Genomic DNA, 23,121 nt, shown 5'->3' on the forward strand with positions numbered 1-23,121 from the left:
AATTGAATGTATTGAAGGTGGACAGTGATGACTTCAAATACATTTACACCATATGATGGTTACAACAAAAGAATTATCATCCACCTTTACCCATGCTAGACAATGTTACCTCCTCACAAGTGGTTCATCTACTCACCGAAGGTTTGTAACTTTTTGCCAAAATCTCCCCATTTCTCCCACCCATAGTCCCTACTCTATGTTTCTACGAATTCAGCTTCTTTTAAATTTGACATATGAGTGAGATCATATATATTTGTCTTTCTGACTCTGGTTTACTTCACTTTGTAGAATGTCCTCCAGGTTAATCTATGTTATCAAAACTGGCGGTATTTCCTTCTCATATCTAATAATATTCTGTTGTCATTATGTATATGCACACACACACACACACACACACACACACCTCCATTCATCCATCAGTGGACACTTATCCTGATTCTATATGTTGACTGTTATGGATAGATTTCACATAGATGTGACATTAGGAAGTATTTGTCTTCTGTGCCTGGCTCATTTAAATTAATACAGTGTCCTCCAGGTTCATCCATATTCTTGCAAATGGCAGGATTTCATTCTTTTATGTGGCAGAATAGTATTCCTTTGTGTATATATACACCATATTTTTCTTACTCAGCTGAGAAAGGAAAATGAACACTTAGGTTAATTCCATATTGAGGGTGCTGTGAAAAGTACTTCAGTAATCATGGACTTACAGAGATCTCTTTAACATGCTGATTTCATTTCCTTTGAATATATTCCTAGAAGTGAGATTGCTGAATCAAATGGTGATTCTGTTTTTAATTTTTTCAGGTACTTGTATGCTGTTTTCCATAATGACGGTGATTCTTCACTTTCGTACCAATAATGTACAGGGCTCTATTTTCTCCATATTCTCACCAACACTTATATCTTGCTTTTTGGAAAATAGCCATCTTAAGAGATGTGAGATTAATCTCTCTATAGATTTTATTTGCATTTCCCTGACAGTGTGCTAAGCATGTTTACATGTCCTGTTGGCCATTTGCATGTCTAATTTAGAAAAAAAAAATTCACATCTCTTGTGATAGTTAGATAGCTTAATACTATTGGTCAATAAAGTGTGGAAGTTCTCAAATCTCCAGACCTATTACTTCCAAGGAAGGCTTTAACCTCACCTGTGTTTCTGCACTGCATCTGCATATCTGAGTAATCCTCAAGCTCAATCTGGACCTTAAACATGAAACATTTAAGGAGGCCTTTTGTTTGTATGCAGGTGACTCAGGATCAGTACCTTGTTCTAAGCATAGTCCTGGTGTCATGTCTTAGTTTTAATAATTGGATTTCTGTCCAGATTCAAGTAACTCTGTTCTGGCACGGAGATATCCTCTAACTCCCCAACCCTATGTGCCCTTTCTACCTTACACTGTTCATTCCATGTCCTCCTTTTCCTTTCCTCTTTCCAACTAAGTGAGAGAGTCATAGTTTTATACAGCCATGCTAATGGTGGATTGAATGATTAAATGTCCCAGCTCACTGACTACTTGACAGGATTCTGGATTTCCATTTCTTTTGGCCCCGACTTCCCCATTTCCATTCCTCACACTGTGAAGACATGCCTGTTACCTGGCCATTTTTGCTGCAATAAGAAAAGCAGAGAAAAATAAATATTTGGCATTTTCCTGCCACTATTGTGGAGGCATTGAGAGTTGGAATGGAGTATTCTATCGACCTTGTCCTGTGTATCTTGGCCAGGTAACATTTTCTGCCATGGTTCTGATTATGTCACTCTTATGATCCCCCGAAGCTTTGAGTCTCAATATGTTTACCACTTAGACTAGAATCTAGTTTCCTGCCTGACATTCACATCCTCTGACTTGGTTGGTTTTCCAGACTTATCTTCCATTAACTTCTCAATGATGCTCTTTCTAGACTGTATGCATTAACCCAGATGAAATGAAAACATTTAATTTTTTTTCTCATCAAAAACTTTTTTTTTTTTTTTTTTTTTTTTTTTTTTGCCTTTTCTCGTAAACAGCTTCCCTTTTAACCCTCGGTTTTCACGTGTCCAAACGTGATCACCTTGCATAGTGAAATGCTGCTGCTTTAACAAGATGTCTTTACTCTCCCTTACCCAAACGTGACTTCTGCTTTTTTCTCGATTCCCACATTACTTTATCTGTTCATCTTTTTATAATATTATACACTTGAAAAAAACGGGCATAGATGTTCAAGTCAGACAGATCATAAGTCAAATCCTCGCTGTACCACTTGCAAGCACTGCCATGTTGGGAGAATTCCTCAGTCACTCTGAGGGTCATTTTTCCCATCTGTAAAGCAGAGATAATACTATCTTATCTCAACAGATGGCGAAAGGATTAAAATAATATGCTGTATGTAAAATGTCTAATGTAGTGCCTCGAACATGGCAAGCACTCAGGAAATATTAATACCCTTTCTCCTTCTTCCTCTTTCAGTTGTATCTTTATAAACATCTTTTTTTCTACTTTCTTAACAGCTTTTATGATCTTCAGGGACAAGATCTACTCTCCACAACATCTAACTTAGTTCTTTGCACATAACAACAGTTCAACAAATAGAAGAGCATAAGGAAATAGAAGCTGGGGGAAAGAGAAAATGATCAATTTTTTTGTACTTTAACTAAATGCCCCAGCCAGTAACATCATGTCGTAAATAACGACATGCAAAACAAGTCTTTGAGGTTTCTGAGAGCTGGGACTTTACTCAACGTTTATCAGTTTCAGTATCTTGATTCCATATGGCTTGTAGACTTTAGATACCTTTGTTTTCTTTAATTGTAGGAAGGAGTTTATTTATATTGACATCTTACCTTTGGTGAAAATAAACAGCACTAACCCAGGGTCATACTTCTGATATTTTATTTCCTAACGATTTATTTGTGAGGTTCAAGAGTTGTCTTTGATTTTTAACAAGCAAATCTTAAAGAAAGTAGTTTATAGTGATTGTGTATTAAGTAGTTTATAGTATTTAAGTAGTTTATAGTGATTGTGGCATAATACACAATTAATATTTTCCCACTAATAAATCATTACAATAATAGAAAATGTAGAAGCTAGTTGTTTTTTAAAAGGTTCACAGAATTCCATCATACACTTTTCTCAAAAATACATTTTCTGTGGTCCATATAATCCTATCTGTACCTTCAATAGAGGATGTAAAGTAGTGGGATCATTGTCATAGGTGGGTTACCCTTCCATATCAAGACTCTCTTTTTTTTACATAAAGTTTTTACAGTTTCTAAGCCCTCTTGTAACTCGGACTTGGAGTTGCATGTGAACATGAAGAAGCTATGATTCCCTTAGGAATTTGGAGCACTGAAGTGGTGTGTGTTGTAATTCTGTATTACCCAGTGAGAAAGAAATGTAAGAGAAAACCACAGGCAAATACCATCAGACAACTGCACATGGAGGCGTGTGGCTTCCATTTGTGTTTTCTCAGATACACTTGAAAAGAAGTAGAAGATGTCACATTGCCTTTTCACCCAAATCCCTTTTGTTTCTTTCTCTTTTTTTCTGATATTGTCATTGCCATTTCACAATATTTTGCTAAAATTTACAAAATCCAAGCTGTGTATGCCTTGTAAGGAATTGTTCCTAGATAAAGTATTATATTTTGGGGGCAGTATTTAAGTTTCCATTCATATGTTTTAAATTATATACTAAGCTCCTTCTAACCTAACACTTTAGCAATTCCCATATTTCATGTTTGTGTTCCCTTCTAGCCTTTTCCAGATTCGCATAGTCTGACTTGGGGGCAGAGGGAGGACATACACATTCTTTGAGAAATAAGTGCATGCGTGTGCACACATGTTGGGAGAAAGTCTTGATTTTACTCAACTGACAATAGAACTGTCATATTAAGCTGGTAATGGAGTCCATATTGAATAAATCATGCTAAACTTGCAAAATATTATCATCCCCCATACATTTTATCTATATTTTATATGACAAAGATGGTAATAATACAAATATTAATGCTTTACTCGTTTTTTGATATTTTTAAGTACATGGTTAATGTGATATGAAAGCCTCCATTGTACTCCAGATGATTTATAGTATTAAGAATGCACATAATATAACAGCTTGTTTATCTTACTAGAATCCATGTTATGTTTTTACATTATCATTCGTGTATTTAAATGGTATAATATTATGTCAAAGTTTAATTTAGTTTACAATTTTATCCCACTGAAATTGAAGAATTTCTATCACCAGTGTTATGCCATATTCTCTAGCAAATACATTCCTCTTAATAACATCTGAATTAAGGTGAACAACATGTAGAATTTCGTGAATAATTAAGTTAATCCCATACTTACCTATATGGAAGCTGTTACTCCCCAAACCACTCAGTTTTGTATCTCATTTTCTTTATGCAGTGTTAATAAGTAGAAAACACACGATAAATTTGTGCACGTGTATGTGTGTGTGGTGCTGCAGATTGAACCCAGGTCTTCATACATGCTAGGCAAACACCCTTCCACTGAACTATACCCTCAGTCCCACAATAATTTTTTGTTAAAAAAATAAATATATATGCATTTACTAATTTGTATTTAATGATAATTTATGTGCATATGATTAAATGGCTGAACTAACTGAAGATATCAGCTTTTAGCAGTATATATTTTTTAATTTTAAAAAGTTTTAGTACATTAGAGTTACACATAGTAGTGAGGTTCATTCTGACACACTCATAAAATGCATATAGCTTCCATTTCACTTACTCCGTTTTCTTCCCTCTCTCTGATCCCTTTACTATATTCTATTGATCTTCCTTCTATTTATTTGTTTTAATTGATGCATTATAGTCATATATAAAATTGGAATCCACTGTGGTATATTCACACCTAGTATAATTTGGTCGATTTGATTCCCTAGCTCTTCCCATTTCCTTCCCCCTGTTCCCCTGTTTCTATTCTACTGATCTTCCTTCTACTTTTGTGAGATCCCCCCTTTTTTATTTCTTTTTTCTCTTTAGTTCCACATGTGAGAAAAAAATTCAGCCCTTGACTATCTGAATCTGGTTTATTTTACTTAGCATGACATTCTCTAATTCTATCCATTTCAGCATATGCCATGATTTTATTCTTCTTTATATAAATGGAATAAAACTGCATTGTGTATGTATATTACATTTTCTTTATCCATTATCTATTGATGAGGACCTAGGTTGTTTTCATAACTTGGCCATTGTGAATTGAGCTGCTATAAATATTGGTATGCATATATCACTATAATATGCTTATTATAGTTCTTTTGGATAAATAAGGAGTAGGAAAGCTGGATTGTGTGGTGATTCTATTCCCAGTCTTTTGAGTAATCTCTATACTGTTTTCTGAAGTGTTTGTACTAATTTGCAGTCCCATCAGCCATATATAAGTGTACATTTTAGCCCACATCCTTACAGCATTATCATTATTTGTATTCTCAATGATTGGCATTCTAACTAGGATAAGATGCAATCTCAGTCTACTCTTGATTTGCATCTCTCTGATTGCTATGGATGTTGAACATTTTTTTTTTATGTATTTGCTGACTATTTATATTTCCTCTTTTGAGAAATGTTTCTTTATATTTTTGGCCCATCTATTGAGTGAGTGAGGTTTTCTGGTGTTAAAGTTTTTTTTTTTTTCAGTTCTTTATATATTCTGATTATTAATCCCTGTTGGAAGAGTAGCTAACAAAGATTTTCCCTCAGTCTTTAGACTCTCTCTTCACAGTCTTATTTCCTTTGCTGTGCAGAGGCTTTTTAATTTAATGCTGTCCCATTTTCTGATTCTTAGTTTTATTTCATGAGCATTAAGAGTCTTATTAAGGAAGTTAGTGGCTGCATCAATGTTTTGGTGTGTTACCTCTATATTTTCTTCTAGCAATTTTGCTGTTTCTGGTCTAATTCCTAGGTCTTTGATTTATTTTTAGTTGCAGGATGAGAGATGGGGATTTAGTTTTACTCTCTCTGTGTGGATATCCAGTTTTCCCAGCACCATTTGTTCAAAAGGCTGTCTTTTCTCCAGTGTATATTTTTGGCACCTTTCCTTAAGGATCAGATGACTATTTATGTGGATTTGTCTCTATGTCTTCTATTCTATTCCATTCATCTTTGTTTCTGTTTTTATGCCAATACCATGCAGTTTTTGTTATTATAGTTCTGTAGTATAATTTAAGATCAGGTTTTATGATACCCCAAGCCTTGCTCCTGTTGCTCAGGATTAGAAGTCTATTTATTTATTTATTTAGTTCTTTTTAGATATACATGATGGAGGAGTATATTTTGACATATTATACATACATGGAATATAACTTCCCATTCTTGTGGTTGTACATGATATGGAGTTACACTGGTTGTATATTCATAATGAACATAGGAAAGTTATGTCTGATCCATTCTACTGTCTTTCCTATTCCCATTCCCTCTTCCCTTCTTTCTCCTTTGTCTAATGCAATGAACTAGAAGTCTATTTTTAAGGTAGCATGTGAAACACACATGGAGTTGAAAGTGTGGGCTCTGGAGATAGACCCCTGGGTTTAAATTCTGGTCTACCACTTACAACTTAGATGAGTTTGAGCAGGTTATCTAACTTTTTTCAATGTAAAATGAGGATGATTGGTTTGACTTGATACCTAACTTAATGAAGCACTTAAATCAGTGTTATTAAAGCCTATTTGTGCATAAACACCCACATATGTACTTCTCTCATGAGTACTCACTGAAACAGTCATATGGTATTAATCTTATAATTGTTCAACATATTTGATGTTTTAGATAAATAATTCAGTCTGAAAGTTAGGAAATTCATGAAAAGTGATTATTGCTGTTGGATATGGTTAGAGTATAGGACCTTCTGTAAAGTGAACAGTTATGTACACATTTGTATGTGTGATAACTTTTTTTTTACATTTTAAGATGCCAATGGACCTTTATTTTATTCATTTATTTATATGTGGTTCTAAGAATCGAACCTAGTACCTCGTACATACTAGAAAAGCCATCTCCCACTGAGCCACAACCCCAGCCTATGACTCTTCTTTTTTTTAATATTTATTTTTTAGTTGTAGTTGAACACAATACCATTATTTTATTTATTTTTTTATGTGGTGCTGAGGATCAAACCCAGGGCCTCGTGCTAGGCGAGTGCTCTACCGCTAAGCCACAACCCCAGCCCCATGACTCTTCTTAATGATAGTGTTTTAATTCAAAATTTTGAATTAAATAATGTAATTCTCCTTAATTATAGTGTTTTAATTCAAAGAATTTTAGTGACAGAGTTTAAATTCAAAATTTTGATCTTTATTGAAATAAAATCAATGTACTTTGAGCCATCTCAGACTTTTAAAAGGCCTTCTTTTTGTTGAACACATTTAAACCTAGTTAACATAAAGAATAAGACTTTCCTCCCTCTGTAAGTGAAATTTATGGCTTCAGGTATTTTTCCCCCTACCCAAATGACTAGTATATTTGCATATTTGTGCTAATTATTTAAGATCTTAAGTCATGTAGAAATCTACTTTAATAATTTACATTTAGAAAAAAATTCTTTTTATAAGAAATACATGGAATTGAGTGTAATTCAAAGATGATACATCCTCAATTGACATACTCAAATAAATATTGGTTATCATTTTACTTAGAAGAGAGGCACCTTTCTTGAAGCATCATACCTGGCAACATGAGTTATGGAGAATTTTAGAAAAAGCACAGTAGGGTTTTGAGTTTTTGAAAGAAATATTATACTTGCCATAAACTCACCACCACTCCTGCCACTTAACATTTGTGTAAGTTGTGCACTGTACAAGAGGGCTCAGCCAAGGGCAGGGTACTCTCTAAAATCACTTCATGCTCTACTTGCCAAGTCATGAACCTTGGCCTGGCGCTACCACCATCCAGAGGAAAATCTTCCTTATCTAATTAATACCAAGCCTCAATCTGGGCCAGTAGAGCCCTGAAGAAAGTATGCAATTTTAGAAAAGAACTAGCCAGTCTTAATGGTGGACATAGTGATCTAAGATGAGAACAAGCTATCTGGGAGAAGATGTAGGGTGGACACAAGTAGAGTCCTGGAGAGAAGCCACAGCTGGGAATAGAGTAGGCAAGTAGTAGCTGAAAGTTTGGAAGTGAATGTAGAGGGGAAAGAAAAGCTAGGGGTGAGATTAGTTATGAAGTGCAGAAAGGAAGAGGATTGAGGAAGGAGACCAAGAAAGCACCATCAAATGGAAGACCCGAGGAAAACATTGCCAAAGAAGCTAAGGAAGGCACCCAGGCTTGTGAAATACTGTCACTGGGTTTGCAAGTAGGAGGTCATTTAGTCATTTCAGTAGCATTGTGTTTTTTTTTAAAAGCAGCATTGACGTGATTTTAGGAGTGACTTCGTATTGAATGAGGGGAAGATTGAAAAATAGAACATTCTTTCTCAAAGTCTGGAGTCACAGGGAAAAGGAAGACAGGAGCCAAAACTATCTGCCTAGGTTTATGAGAATTTTTTTTTTTCCTATTGAACTCATTGAATTGTGTTTGTTTCACCCCCGAAGACAATGCAAGGTTGATTGATTGATGAATGGATGGATTTGTAATGGGAATTGAACCCAAGGGTGCTGTACCATTGAGCCATATCTCCAGTCCTTTTTATTTTTTATTTTGAGACAGGGTCTGGCTGAGTTGCCCAGGCTGGCCTTGAACTTGCTATCCTCCTGCCTCAGCCTCCCAAGTGGCTGGGATCACTGGCATGCACTACTGTGCCTTTTTGCTATTAGTCTTACTTCTTCTGAACTAGTGTCATGAGTCAACAGATGAGAAATCATAGTGATCCCCAAAGATAGAATTTCTAGCTGAATTCTCATGTATTCACTAGCAGTCCTTAGAAGCAAGTTGAGCACACAGGTATCTGTCACTTTTTGATTGCCAACAGGCTGTTAAGAGAATACTAATTTTGGCCCTGGTGAGTAACAGTTGCAGGAAACCTGCTAATGTATTTATTAAATATTTACCATGTAGAAGGAACAAAACTACACATTAGAATTAAAGCAGATGTGAAAGGAAGTAACTTTTACAGAAAACCCTGGTCTTTTAATTGCTTCCTGCAGCTCCCATTGGAGGTAATTATCTTCACTCCATCTTACAGATGAAGAAACTGAAGCTTAAAGAATTTAGATGACCTGCCAGAGGTCATGTGCTAGTACATATAAAACTCCAAGGTCAGTGTTTTTCTTCCCCAGCAAAGAGGATAGACTGTCCTTCTCCTGCCTAGGAGGTAGTATTTTAGGGTGAACAAACCTTCCTTCCAGCAGGGTGAGCCACCTTTCATGAAAGAGGAGCTTGTGTTTCAGGAGTTGAAACACAAGAAAGGGCACATCCGAAGGAGGACGAGGTGATACTAAGGAAAGTGAGATATCCAAGGTGGACCAGTGGCTGACTATAACCAAAGTGGGGTGGATCAGGGAGAGGGGACTTTACTGAAAGGACAGAAATTTCCTTCAGAAACTCAAAAGTGTCCTGTTTATTTTGACTCTAAGTAGCACCATAGTTCAGCTGCCAAGTAAGAGGTGTTATGAAAGATGTGCTCTAATCATTCCAAACAATATGATCATTTTTGATGTTTATTTGACAGAAAATGACAGTAGCAAAGGTCACTCTGGGAACAGCAGGTATTCAAGGCTGGCTGGAGGAGAGGAGAAATAAGGCAAAAAGGAAAATTAACTGCAGGTTATAAAGGAATTGGACACTGGCACAATCACTCTTGATTTGGTAGGAATCAGAGGACCTTTGTAAATGAATTTAAAAATAGGTAACTACTTATGGAAATTTTTCAAACACACTCAAAAAGAAAACAGTATTGTAAACTGACCTAGACCCATCACCTGTCACTCAGCTTTAAGAAATACAAATTCTAATCTTATTTCACAAATCTTTCCACTTGTTTATTATTTATTTATTTAGTGCTGGAGATTGTATCCAGACCCTCACACATGCTAAGCAGACACTCTATCATTTTTTTTATTGGTGTATTTTAACATCATCAACAGTCTTAATAAAATTAACAATAATTCCTTAATATCATCATACCCAGTCTGAATTCAAGTTCCCCCCATTTGTCCACAAAATGTCTTTGTACAAATACTTTGTTTGAATCAACACTCAAAGCCTACACTGAGCCCTTAATTATTAAAATCCTTCAGTCTCTGGTATTCTATAGTAGTTTCCCTTTTTTAAAAATTTTTCTAGGACATTTGGTGTGTGTGTGTGTGTGTGTTTTCTCACATTCTGTATTGGTCTAATTATTTCCTCATGGTGTTGTTTAACTCATTCCCCTACTTTCTGTATTTTTTCTAAACTACAAGTTACATTTAGAGGTTTTATTAAGTTTGCTTCAATTTTTAGGAAACATGTTATAAAGGCACAGTCTACTTCCTAGTTTACATCAGGAAGCACATACTGTTTGATCAGTTAGTTGATTCAGTCAGCAGTGCTGCCAAATGGCTTTTACACCCATTCAGGAGTGTTGCCCATGGCTGCTTCTGCTCGGTGGGTTTTCAAATGGGCCCCTGAAGTTTTTTGAGCTGAGGAATGATATGTTCAGAAATGTGCTTTAGGAAAAAAAAAATGTTCTCCCTGTGTTGGTCTCACTGTGTTGCCTAGGCTGGCCCCAAACTCCTGAGCTTAAGTGATCCTCCCACCTCAACCTTCCAAATAGCTGGCACTATGGGTCTGTGCCTCCATGCCCAGCGAGAAAACCAAGCTTCACCAAAGCATGTAGGGTGGAGTAGAGTCAGGAAACGTCAAGAGGGGCTTGTGGACAAGGAAGCTGGCAGCCAGCATGGGCCGATGGGGATAGATTCAAGGGATTTTATGGGAAATAAAACTTACAGGACTTGACTTAGATTAAATTTGCTGAATCAAATGTGAAACTGAGCTTTTAGGCAGGGAGGAGTGGTTATGTATTTAACAAAAGTGGGAAAGTCTGTAATCATGGTCGTCTTGCAGCAGAAATGGAGAAGTTTGGTTTGAGAAGGTTGAATTTGAGCTAATAGTGGTCTATCTCGGCTTCGACATCTGGTGAGTAGTTGAAAATACAGGACTATAGCTTGAAAAAGTGTTGAGGACATAAGTCAAGTTGAAGCCTGGGGGTGTATTTGATAGCTAACGAAGGGAAGTTGAGTGAAAAGAAAAAAGTTGAGGCACAAATTATAGCAATCAGAACATTTATGGGTTTTGTCAGCCCTTTCTCCCCAAAGCTCCAGTTTATTTGGCTTAACTCAGGATCGATCCTTTCCAGGTCCTACAGGACTAGAGAAGCAGTTTCCCTTCCATATCTCAGCTTTCCTTTCTTGATGGAGAGCAGTGCCCCTGGGAGCAGTATGTATTTTGCCTCATATTCCTTTATTTCTCCCAAAACCAGACTATAAAAATAGGATTTCTCTGCTCCCTCTTCATTCTTCCCACAAATCTAACTTCTTTTCTTTCTCTAACCTATTTGTTACATTGGGAAGGAGGTAGAATTGCTAGGAAAGAAGATAGTACATTTAAAGGAGGGAATGGTGCTCTTGTCTTTGAGAGTCAGTGAATGTGTTGGGAGATTCTGGGGGGAAGTCAAAGGGAATGGTCATGATGTTTTGAGGAAAAGGACAAGTAGGGCCAAGTTGGGGAGCAGACAAGCAGGTGGGTAGGCGCAGTGTTATGTTCACTCCACAGAGAGAGAGAGGAGGAAAATAATGAAGAATCCAAACATGGAGGGTGTGGTTGTTGTCGAAGCTTCTAGTAAGAGCTTCTGATCATCTTAGCCACCAGCCAAAATTATGAATATCCAATGTACATTGGAAGTTTGAGAAGCATATCCATGTCCTGAGATTCAGATTCTCTTAAACTCACCTGACAGGTGTAAGGGATTTTTTTCATTCCTTCTGAATATCTCCTTAGGCTTTAAAGGACATCTTGCCTTTGTCCTTTTTTCTGCACAACTGCATTTCACAAAATGCATACTGCTCAATAAGATACTAGAAATGAAGCAAAAAAAAAAAAAAAAAAAATCAAATTGACCTTCCAATCATCTTAACCTTTGTAAGAAGCCTGGACAAAATTATGTTGGACTGGTGTATTAGGAAACATGTTGAAATAGATTATAAATTAAACCTAGGGCTTAATGATGGATGTATCTCTGAATACATTTGAATACCTAAGAGTGTTGCAGATAGCTTACACCATTAGCTGTAAAATCACAGGGGCTACTGTGGCCACATGGAGAGCAAGATGATACTTTCTTTCCACAAAAGGAATGTTTAGAATTCCAAGTCTTTCACCATGGAGTTTGTTTTGTTTGACCTCTTAAAAAATAAGTATAAAAAAATTCAAAGTTAATCAAAGAAAATTTTTGCAATCTCTTAAAACATTTAGAGCAAATAATGATGCTAGGAAGAATAGACCCTTTAGTTTTGATTGGCAGGAGAAGCGATGTGACTGTATTTAATTTGTATTGTGTTAGAAAAGAAAGCCAGAGGGAGTGTCCCTGATCCCCACTGTTTTATAAGCCCTTCACTCCATAACATCAGTCTTACTTTTCAGAGTTCTTTTTTAATGTTTGGATTTTCTAAATTTTCTTCTAGTGCTAGACCCACTAATTGCTTCCTTGTGGCAGCTGTTTATGATTTAAGATTGACCATGGCCACATATAGTCCCTCATTCAGGGTGCAAGCGGACATCACAAAAGACCTTTGAGTTACTGTTTCACTCCAGAAAATGTCCAGAAAATAATAGCTATAAAAATTAGTTTTCTAGTAAGAATCTGTTTTTGATATTCTTATATCTACCCCCTTCTGCTTGGTCACTTTTAATCTTCAATGTAAAATGAAAAGTGTAAAGTCTGAAGCTATAAATCTGTTTATAGCTATAATTCCCTTCCCTGGCTTAGCAGAGTTTGACACTATAATAAACAGCTCTTCTGCAGCAACATCAAATCTGGTTCTTCTATTATTCTTTATATGTTTCTGCTTTGAACAGCAGAAAGTTTTACTGCATTCTTTCTGTTTCAATTCAGCAAGAATTAATTGAGCACCTACTTTAAGGTAGAGGTAACTAGGTGTTTCTAGGACTTAAAGTTCAGTCTTGTTTTATTCATTAAAGTAATGTGGTGAAAACTACAATGAAGTTTTTGTTTTGTTTTCTTTGGCAATGATTCCTGAACAAAGGAGGTAAACTATATTAAACTTGCATAGTCTCCAAATGTTTTCAGCCATCCACTCGGGACATATTCCAAGACTCCTTTGGATTTAAGGACATCAGTATGTTTACTCTCTTCATCCTTAGATCATTGTATTTTTCAAATAAAACACTAAATTTTCAATCATTAATACTATTTGCAGTATAGTTTTCTGCACATTCAGATACCTGTTAAAAATTAGGGTCTCAAATTCAATTTCTTTATATGGTTTGAGTGCACGTCTCGTTACACCCCTGGCCAAGTCAATAACAGATCTAAGGAGTAGGCAGAAGTCTTACAATCAGTAGAGTTAATTCTTGTATTTTAGTTGTGCAAGAGAAAAACTGGATATTCCATGTTTTCTTACTCCCTGGGACACTGTGAATATTTATAAAATGATGTTTGCAAGAGTGCCTGAGCCCTTCAGAAAGAAGACCAACATTAGACCAAGGCGTTGCCCTGTGTTTTCAGAGAACTGCTGGGGTGGGAGACCCTGTTTTATTACTTTTTGAAAGAATAGGAAAAATATTCTTTTAAAATATGGGAATTTTATAGTCTGTTTGGAAATGCAATAAAGATGTCCTCTTTGCAGAAATTAAGGAAGAATAGTGGCTTCAGAGTGGTGGTGGCACAGTGGCTGTGATGTATCATCTGTGCACTTCTTATTTGGTAGTGATGACAGTTCTTTATCTCTGTGTCTCCTTCTCTCTCTCTCTCTCTCTCTCTCTCTCTCTCTCTCTCTCCTATTTTCAATTAGACCATCTGTAGTTACCAACACTCTGGATTTGAAATACAACCCTAAACACGGATATTAAACCTGATATGATTCATTTCGCTCTGAACTGCTGCATTGGTCTAGATTGAACTGACTTAGGCCAATGCTCTTCTGCAAGTTCACAGAACTGTAACTGTTCCAATGAGCAGGACCTACTCAAACCATGTTGATCTGCCGGTGGCCTCCCTGTCCAATCAGTTAGGTGGTCTCATTGGTTCTGCCTCAGAAATGTCTCCCAAATCTAGAACTTGCCACGTGTCCTCACTACCATAACTTAATTCAGACCTTTACCATCTCTCTCCTGGACTAAAGTGACAACTTCCTAGGGAGCCCTAACACTCCCTGCTCTGAGTGCCACAAAGCAAAGCAGGCTTCATTTCATCTCATCTCCTCTTGTTAAATTAAAGACAGAATCTGACCCAGACACCTGGGTGTAGTTGATCAGCCTTTCTCTCTTCCACTATACCCTATCTCCAGTCCCCACTCCACTTCTGTTCTTACTGTCCAAACCTCTTTGTCTTTCTCTGATAACACGTACCCTTCTCACCCTTAGACACACCTTCCCATCTTTCTGAGCACTCCTCCCAGGCTCCCTTAACTCTGGACAACATCACAGTAGCACCTTTCAACTCCAGCTCTCCTACCTCTTCTTCTCCATTCTCCCACAACACAGTGTTTATCCCATAGACTGAGACTTGACTTACATGTCCCTCCTCCAGATTCCTGTATGACAGCCATAAATGCTTAGAGAATCTGACTTGCTTGTCCTCATAATTCTACAGTAATGAAAAAATTAACCAGAAAAAAAAATTGTTAGATTTCTAGCCCAGAAAAATAAACTTATCTACGCTTTTCTGGGCTAGAAATCATAACCTCACTTCTATCCCATCAGCCCTGGCTGCCAAGAATTCCTAGGATTTGCTCCTAGTCTCTTTTTTTCTAGCTTTAGCAGAACTAGCAGAATTTGATTTTGTTTTCATGATTGTTATCTTAAAAATTAGTCCCTCTTTACTTTTTCCAGTTGAAAATAAGTAAAATTTAACAAATAAAAAAAAAAAGAAAAGAAGTAAAATTTATGGTTCTAATGAATAAAAGACCATTTTTGGGGATGCCCAAACCAGGTGAATCTCTCTCTCTGCCAGTTGCATTTCAGTTTCTGTAATGTACATTAAAATCCAATATTTTCCTGAGTGTTATTCATTGTACTTCTTTATGCTTTTAGTTTAGTTTTCCCATTTAATTGAAATAGACAATAGAGAATGGAAAAATAGCTAAAACCTTAGTTGTTGAGCAAGAAATAGATTTGGGAGACTAGAATCAATATAGGCCAAGACCTACATCAACAACTTGGAACAAACAGAAAGGTACACTATAATTGCTGAATTTAAAGTTGTTTGAACAAGAGCTACTTTGAAGTTTGCCTCCAAAATTTATAAAGAGTGTGACAGTAAACTAGTTAACTGAGTGCCACATTGTTAACACTAACAGTTCCCTAAAAGAAATGTTCCAACTACTATCAACACTAATAAATATGAACGTTACTAGTACCTTTTAGAATTTATGTAAAGAGACCTAATTGCATAAATCTATCTAGAAAAATCATTTCAAATTTTTTATTTATTAAAGTGTGCTTTAATACATCTTTTATAGATCAAATTCCAACATTCTAGAGAAGACAAGAAAGTGGGGAATCCCAAAAGAAACCTGATATAAATCTGACTCACAGCCTAGTTAATTACTATACTAATTTTGCCTTATTTCCTTTTCATTGATCTCAACTTGGTTTTAGCAATAGTTAACCATCTAGCCATTGACATTGTTACCCAAACAATAAATACATCTAAGTATTAGATTGATAAACTTGGTGTTGTTGGAAACAACAAAATGCCATTTACTGATATACTGTAAATCAAATAGAGTTATTAATTTGTATTGGTCTCTATCCTTTAATAAATAGTAATGAGGTATTTTTTTTTAAATTAAAGACAAAGCAAAACTGAAATCATGATCTAACTAAAGTTAATAATCAAAGAACTCTCTCTTTTTTAAAAATTTGTAATGTTTTGGCTTAGAAAACAACCACAGCTCCCAAATTTTGAAATGCTGTTTACAAAGGTGACCCACTCTGGTCTTCAGATTAAATCCAGGTTTCAGTGAAGAAATTCAACTCAGAAAGAAAAGTGGGATTTCAGTTAGAACAGAAGAAAACACCTGCTGTTAATCCCACACACAAGTGGGGGCTGAGTGTCCCAAGCAGCCACCACAGCTGTGAGTGGAGGTTGACCTCGGCTTGGCTTCTGTCTTGAGCTGGCAGGTGTCAGGACGCCATGCTGTCTGCTCAAAAACACCCGCTCTTGAAGCAGCAGTATTTATTGCTCAGTTTTGAGTGCAAGATTTCATGTGTTCGTGAATTAAGCGTCCTTGCTCCAGGCGCTCCAGCTACAGAGCACTAGTTGACACATGTGGCTTTGGCCTTGGTCATTGGACTTTGAGAAAAGGAGTTGCTTCTGTTCCCTACTGTAAAAAAATTTTTTACAGAAAAGCCTTAGAACATGCCTTAGAACCTCACAGAGTGCCTTTGGAAGGCTTGGCCTCTGAAATCTTATTAGCAAAAGCAGGCAGGGGAAGAGGGGAAAAACCTGGGTATAGTCTATATTAAAAGCTGACCTTAAAGTTGTTGGACTTAACTAGGAGTCATTTTTCCTGAATGCCAGTAAATTGTGCTAAGCCAGTTAGTTTTTTGAGGACAGGGACAGTCCACATCTTTTTAAATCAGCCTCTCCCACCATATGCTCTACCAGTACTCAGAACATTGGTGAACTCTTTATAGACATCCAACAGATGTATGTAAAAGTCAAAATAGAGTTCAATGACATGCAACTTAAATCAAGACTAGAGTCTTCATTCTATTGCATAAATATGATGGTAGGAATCCCCTCACTATTCTTTTCCTTTGCTCTACCAAAAATATAATTCGACTTGAACAGAATTAATGAACATTTGTATGTGTGAAAATTACCAAGTAAATTCCTTAGTTTTACAGACAGTAGGTAGACTATCATTTTTACTTACAACTTGATTTATTGAAAATATTAATAAGGATATTAAAATTTTACTGAAAACATTAAGAAAAATAATTTTCTCTTTTAAGAAAGAATAATTTTCTCACTTCAGTGATAAAATAATTTTTTTTCAGTGATAAAATAATTTGCAGATAAGAAGGAAAGGTTTTTAGGTTTTTTCCCCATGTTTTTTTATTGGTGCATTATGTTTGTATATAATGGTGGGATTTGTTGTTACATACTCATACGTGCATACAATAATGACCAATATCAGTCCCTGGCACTGCTCCCCTCCCTCCCCCCTACCACTCCCAGGTCCCTTTCCTCTACTGATCTGAGTGAAAGGTTTTTATCAAGGTCATCCCAGGGTCTAGCTTCCTGTCACCCTCTGGCTCTCCTTGTTTTCTCTCATTTAGACTCTTGGGGTCTTGGGACCAATGTCCATGGCAGTGGGGAATGTGCAGTTGGGAGGCATTTCAGAAGGCACAATGCTGAGGGCAGGTACCAGATACCTGACATGACTCTGAGAATGCAGTTCTAGATCTGTGTTCAAGAGCTTTAGTATCAAAACCCCAGCATTTGAAGTCATGAAGACTGGATTAGAAGCCTGACAGACTCACAAGAGGCCTAACATAGATAAGATTTGAGTTTCATTTAGGACGTTTATGTAAGGATTATCATAATAAGTTCTGCCTTGCATTGTGGGAAAGATTAAGGAATAACAGGTGAAAGTTCTTTGTCAATGTAAATTAAACAAAATATGAGACCTGATCTGTTACTCTTAATTTCATGATAACCTCTCAGCTCTAGCTAGAGTAGTTCCTCTGTGACTGGCTCTTAGCAGAAGAAAGTATTTAGATGGAATATTGCTATGTGCCCACCTGCAGAGGCACAGCAGGGGAAACTTAAGATAGGGGTTAGTATCCTTGACTTTACTTCCTGTCTGAGCTTGTCCTTGTCTCCCAATCCTGCTAAAAACAGCTGAGAGATTAAAGGTGACTTAGAAATGCTCCAGTTCCTTACGTTGGGCTGAACCACAAAACATGACTTCATATTTAAGAACTAGAGAAGACAGCATAATTAATACCTCTAGAATGAGTATTTCCCATTAGTGCTTTTGTTCAAAGGCAGAGAAAAATCTCAAAGTGCCTAAAGAATAGACAGCTGCCCACCAAAGAAGAAATTTCTGAAAAGAGACATACATGTATGGTCGCCTGATTTATGACAAAGGTAACCTAGTACCACAACGGGGAAAAGATGCCTTTTCCATACATGGTGTTTGGTTAATTTGATATCCACTTAGGCGATAAAGTCAGGATGCTTTTTTCTCTATCATTTACAAAATCAGTTCCTAATGAGTTCAAATCCAAATATGGAAGATAAAATAATGAAGCTTTTGGTTTTTAGACTATATGTAGAAGAATCTCTTCTTGATATTGGAGTAGGCAAAGATTTCTTACGTGAAATAATAAAAAAAACACAACTATAAAGAGAAAAAAATGTTATACTGAGTTTATTTAAAATTCATTTAAAAAACACCTTAAGAAAATATAAAGGCAGTACACAGAATGGGAAAATATGTTTGCATTAACATAGCTGATGAATGACTCATTCAGAATATGTAAAGAGCTCTACTATGTATCCCTACCCATCTATATACAGATGCATGGCATATAATATGTAATGTGTAATGAACTATAGCAAAGCAGTAGAACAATTCAATAGAACAAGAGAAAAAAGTGTGGATAGTTTATAAAAGAGGATATAAAATGGCCAATAAATGTATAAAAAGGGGTTCAACTTACTGAACACAGAAGAAATACAAATTTTTTAAAAACATGAAATTATTACACCCCTATCAGAACATATAATGTGAAAAAGATAGAAAATACCAAGTATTGATGATGATGTGGAACAACTGAAGCTCTCATATATTGCAGATGAGGGTGTACATTGTAGAAGCCACTTGGGAAAGCTATTTGACAGGACCTACTAAAATTAAACAGGATACTCCTATTACCCAACAGAAATGAATACAACTTTTCACCAAAAGATTTGTATGAGGCTGTTTGTTGTAGCACTATTTTTAATAGCCCAGAGCTTCTAACCTTCTGGAAACAAATGGGCATCAACAGGAGGATGAATGAATGAATTATGCTATATTCATACAGTGGAATATTAGAAAGCACTAACAACCATCTACAACTATGCACAAAATTATAAGTAAACTGCATACACTTTGATCAAAAACAAGCAGACACTTACTGTGTGATTTCATTTATAAAAAGTTGACAGTGGTCAGAATAGCAATTAACAAGTGGTGGAGAGTAATGACAAGGACATGTGACAACCAGAGCTTCTGACTTGCTGATAGTGTTGTTTCTTTAACTGAGATCTCCTTGCATAGGTATCTTCAGTTTGTGAAAATCCATTCAACATATCACATTCTGATGACAAAACATAGCTGCATGAATGTCTACATACACACACGTATTGCCATATTCATATTCCAATTATAATACAATTATAGTTCAGAAACCAAAATTTATTGAGAAATGTCATTGACATCTGTATCTTCATGCCCTTTGTATATATCTTCTACTGACCTGATGGATCTATTCAAGCTGCAATTGTTTTTTTCTAAATTACACTTTTTTTTCTCCTCTCTCTGTTTTTTTTCAGGGCCCCCCTGGTCCAAAAGGTGATAAGGTAAGAAAATTCATGACAAAAACTAATTTACTGGAAATCCATATTGGCATGACCCTGTACTGTTATATTTTGACCTTTTTAAGAAGTATCACATATGGATTTTGGCTAAAGCTGTCATCTTATCTTCCAATTATACAGGGAGAACAGGGTGATCAGGGACCTCGGGTAAGTTGTACTTTTCCTATTCTGGGCAGAAAATTAGTTTCCTGCTCCAAACTTAATGAAAGCACCCCACTGTCATAACTGCCCTCGTGCTGCATGATTTAGTAATGACTGACACAAATACCACATTGCTTGTAAGTGACAAAGCTTAATAATGACTAATGTATATATTTTGTGCATTATCTTAACCTGATGCCCATAAATAAAACATTCTGCAATAATTAGACCACTGATTAAGGGGCAGCATCACTTCTAGCTGTCCTCAGCAGCCACCTTCCCAATGACTGTTGGGTCCTTTGGGTTTGCATGCATTGTTTTGCAACATAAAGGCCATGTGGTTTTTTTCTTAAGTTAAACTTTACATGTTATTGCATAAATGTGCTTTATTACAGATAAAAATATTAATGTATTCTACATATTTATTCTTTATCCTGTGTTGGAATAATACTTATTTGTCTGATTTTCTGCATATTTTTAGGCAGATAAAAGGTGTAACATGATTTAGCATAGTGAGAGGAAGGGCGATCTTTTATTCTTTTCAAATATGGCCCTTTAAACCATTATAACCAATGGTGAATGCTTTGTTGTTACCTTGGTAGTGCCAAGTCCTCTGCTTCACATCTGTGCCTTATTATCCAAATGTTCAGACATACTGTTCCAATGATGTAGTGGCTCTGTTCAGACATACCTTTCAATTTTCTCATGTCACTATGCACAACAGCAAGTAATTGGTTGAAGAGAGTAATTTTTTTTTTCCAGTGGAAAGCACATTTGAAACTTTCAGGTTGAAAACAGAAACTATGTAGTCTTTCTGTAAAGTGTACTGTGTTTAGTTAATTATTGGATTCATTTATACTGCATAGGGCTTTCAGGGGTTCATTGGTTTGTTTTTTGCAAAAACTGCAGTTGATGCAAACCTGAAAGTTTTTTGTCTTCTTATCTCCTTGTGTTTCTTGAACCAGATAGAGGTTATGTTCTGATTTACTTTTCTTTTTATCCTTCATTCTTCATATAGAAATAATGATTACACCTTGGAGAGTTTTCAGGGTACTTATTCTAGCCAGTGACCTGCTTCAAGCTAAAATTCTCTCTTAATGGTCAAGAGAGTAAACTTCATGCTTATCTACTGCATAGAAGGGAATGGAATAAATCTCCCATTCACTTGAACTGATTAGACATTAGCCACTTGCTCTGTAGGTGATGATCATTTCACAAGGCGTGTCTCCACGTATTGATTATCATTTCTTTCTACACTCAATGCCAAAATCACTCAACTTGCCTTTCCAGGTAAGAGGGAAACTGTTTCCATTCTGAGAACTCTTCTTTTGGCAAAGGAAGTGAAGGGGTGGTTCGCAGCTTAGCTGTCATCAGTCTGCATGCAGTTCTCCTTTTCAAAAAGGTGTGTTGGCTTTCATCGTGACCAAGAGTGATGATTGATTATAAAGCTAGGCCAAATTTTCAGGATGAAACTTGAAACCTTCTGAAATTCACCTGGTTTCATGTTGCATTACAAACTAAGACTTGGACTCGGTTCCCTGAAAGTTTGTTCAAAGTTCATGAACTACTTTGACAAACCCAGACTGCCTTTCATATAGATTTCAGCCAGTTTTCACACCGACTGGGGCCAAGTTTCACACGATTCAGGGGCCATTTAGCATTTTGGGTAGAAAAGTGGCAAAAAAATCATCCTATTTTCTCCAGGATTTTACTTTGTATTGAAGGAATTTGGATTTAATTCATAATGTGGGATGGATCTTCATAGGCAATATCCTAAATGTCCTGGAAGGCATATGTGAAAGAGAATGAGAACCCACTGAATTTACTCATCTTTCCCCAGATTCCTAATTTAGAAACAAAGCAGGTCACATTCAGTGCTCTGAGAATTTTATAAACATTCCTTTCTAGTAAGATAATATTTAAGGTAGTATTACTTATCGGGAAATTTATCATGTAAAGATAGAAATGTGAAGATTTCATATTTCCAGAGAAGCAAGAGTAAGTTAGAACTGGAGAATCTTCAATTTCAATGAAAATTAATTATCCTATCAATCATTAAGGCACACTGTTGCAATTAGTGTTAACTGGACACTCTTTTTTATTTTAATGCAGTCTTTGTATTTGAATACCCCATCCATTTTCATCCTATCACAGATTTTGAGTTCCACTTTTTGTTTCAAAGGATTTATTTCTTTAACTTAGCAATATGACCCTCCAAACTCCAGCTTTTCAGGTTTTTGTTAGGTGATTTTCCGTTGTGGATCCCTTACTATTCCTTGAATTTATATAAGGGTTTTTTTTTTTGTGTTTCTCTTTGGCTCTTCAAATGCCAAACAGGGGTATATTAAGCCATAATGTGTGATCCAAACCAGAAAAACTCAAAGGTATGATAGAAACGAAAAATGAGAAACTATTTGGAAGTAGATACATATTAAGGCATATATGTGTTGAATGCTATATTTCAATTTACTGTGCATAATATCATGGAGACTGTGAGTCCATTTTTTCTTTCCTCTTCTATAACCACCAGATCCAACCTGCTATTATCTCATACCCTTGATTACTGCAGAAGTCTTCCAATTAATCTTCCTGCTTCCACTCTTGACCCTATATAATCCGTTTTCTCCACAGCCGCCAGAGAGATCATTTTACATTGTAAATTAGATCGTGTTACTCCCTTTTTAAAACCTTAGAATGAAATCCAAGCCACTGTGCTTGGCCTCCACAGACCTTCAAGGTCAGCCCTTGCCACCTCTGTAACCTCATGTCACACTAGCCTTCCCTGACCCTCCCCCACCTGCCCACCACCCTCCCTCTACTTGTCCTCCCTGTGTTCTCCAGACACATCATAGTCAGACCCAACTCAGCAACTTCTCACTTGCTCTTCAGTCTTCTTGCGATTGGTTCTTCTTATTATTTGAGGTTTCATCTCAAATATCACCTCCTTGGGGAGAACTTCTCTCACTGCCCAATCTGAATCTGAAATGATCCTATTTTGTTTATTTATTCCTTTGTTGTCTGTAAAATTTGCCCCTCCATCCTGAGAACATAAACTACAGAAGAAGGACCTTATCTCTCTTGTTCACACCGTCTTCACATAGAAAAAAGACTTCATGAATCTTTATTGAACATATGTATAAAATATTATTAAATCATTTCTGCCCTCAAGAAGCTGATAATCTCATGAGTGCCTCAGTAAAACTATGTGATTA

The 23,121-nt window shown here is 36.3% G+C and overlaps 1 protein-coding gene across 1 annotated transcript in view; it reads left to right on the forward strand.

Annotated features, from left to right (window-relative positions):
* Col25a1 (collagen type XXV alpha 1 chain) overlaps nucleotides 1-23,121 on the forward strand; it is a 460,559-nt gene that overhangs the window by 287,541 nt on the left and 149,897 nt on the right. The window contains exons 6-7 of the mRNA XM_071614023.1: nucleotides 19,724-19,750; nucleotides 19,889-19,915. Of these exons, the coding sequence (XP_071470124.1) occupies nucleotides 19,724-19,750; nucleotides 19,889-19,915 (54 nt within the window). The remainder of the gene's footprint in view (nucleotides 1-19,723; nucleotides 19,751-19,888; nucleotides 19,916-23,121) is intronic.

This window comes from Marmota flaviventris, chromosome 7, assembly GCF_047511675.1.
Source record: "Marmota flaviventris isolate mMarFla1 chromosome 7, mMarFla1.hap1, whole genome shotgun sequence".
In the NCBI taxonomy this organism is placed as follows: Eukaryota; Metazoa; Chordata; class Mammalia; order Rodentia; family Sciuridae; genus Marmota; species Marmota flaviventris.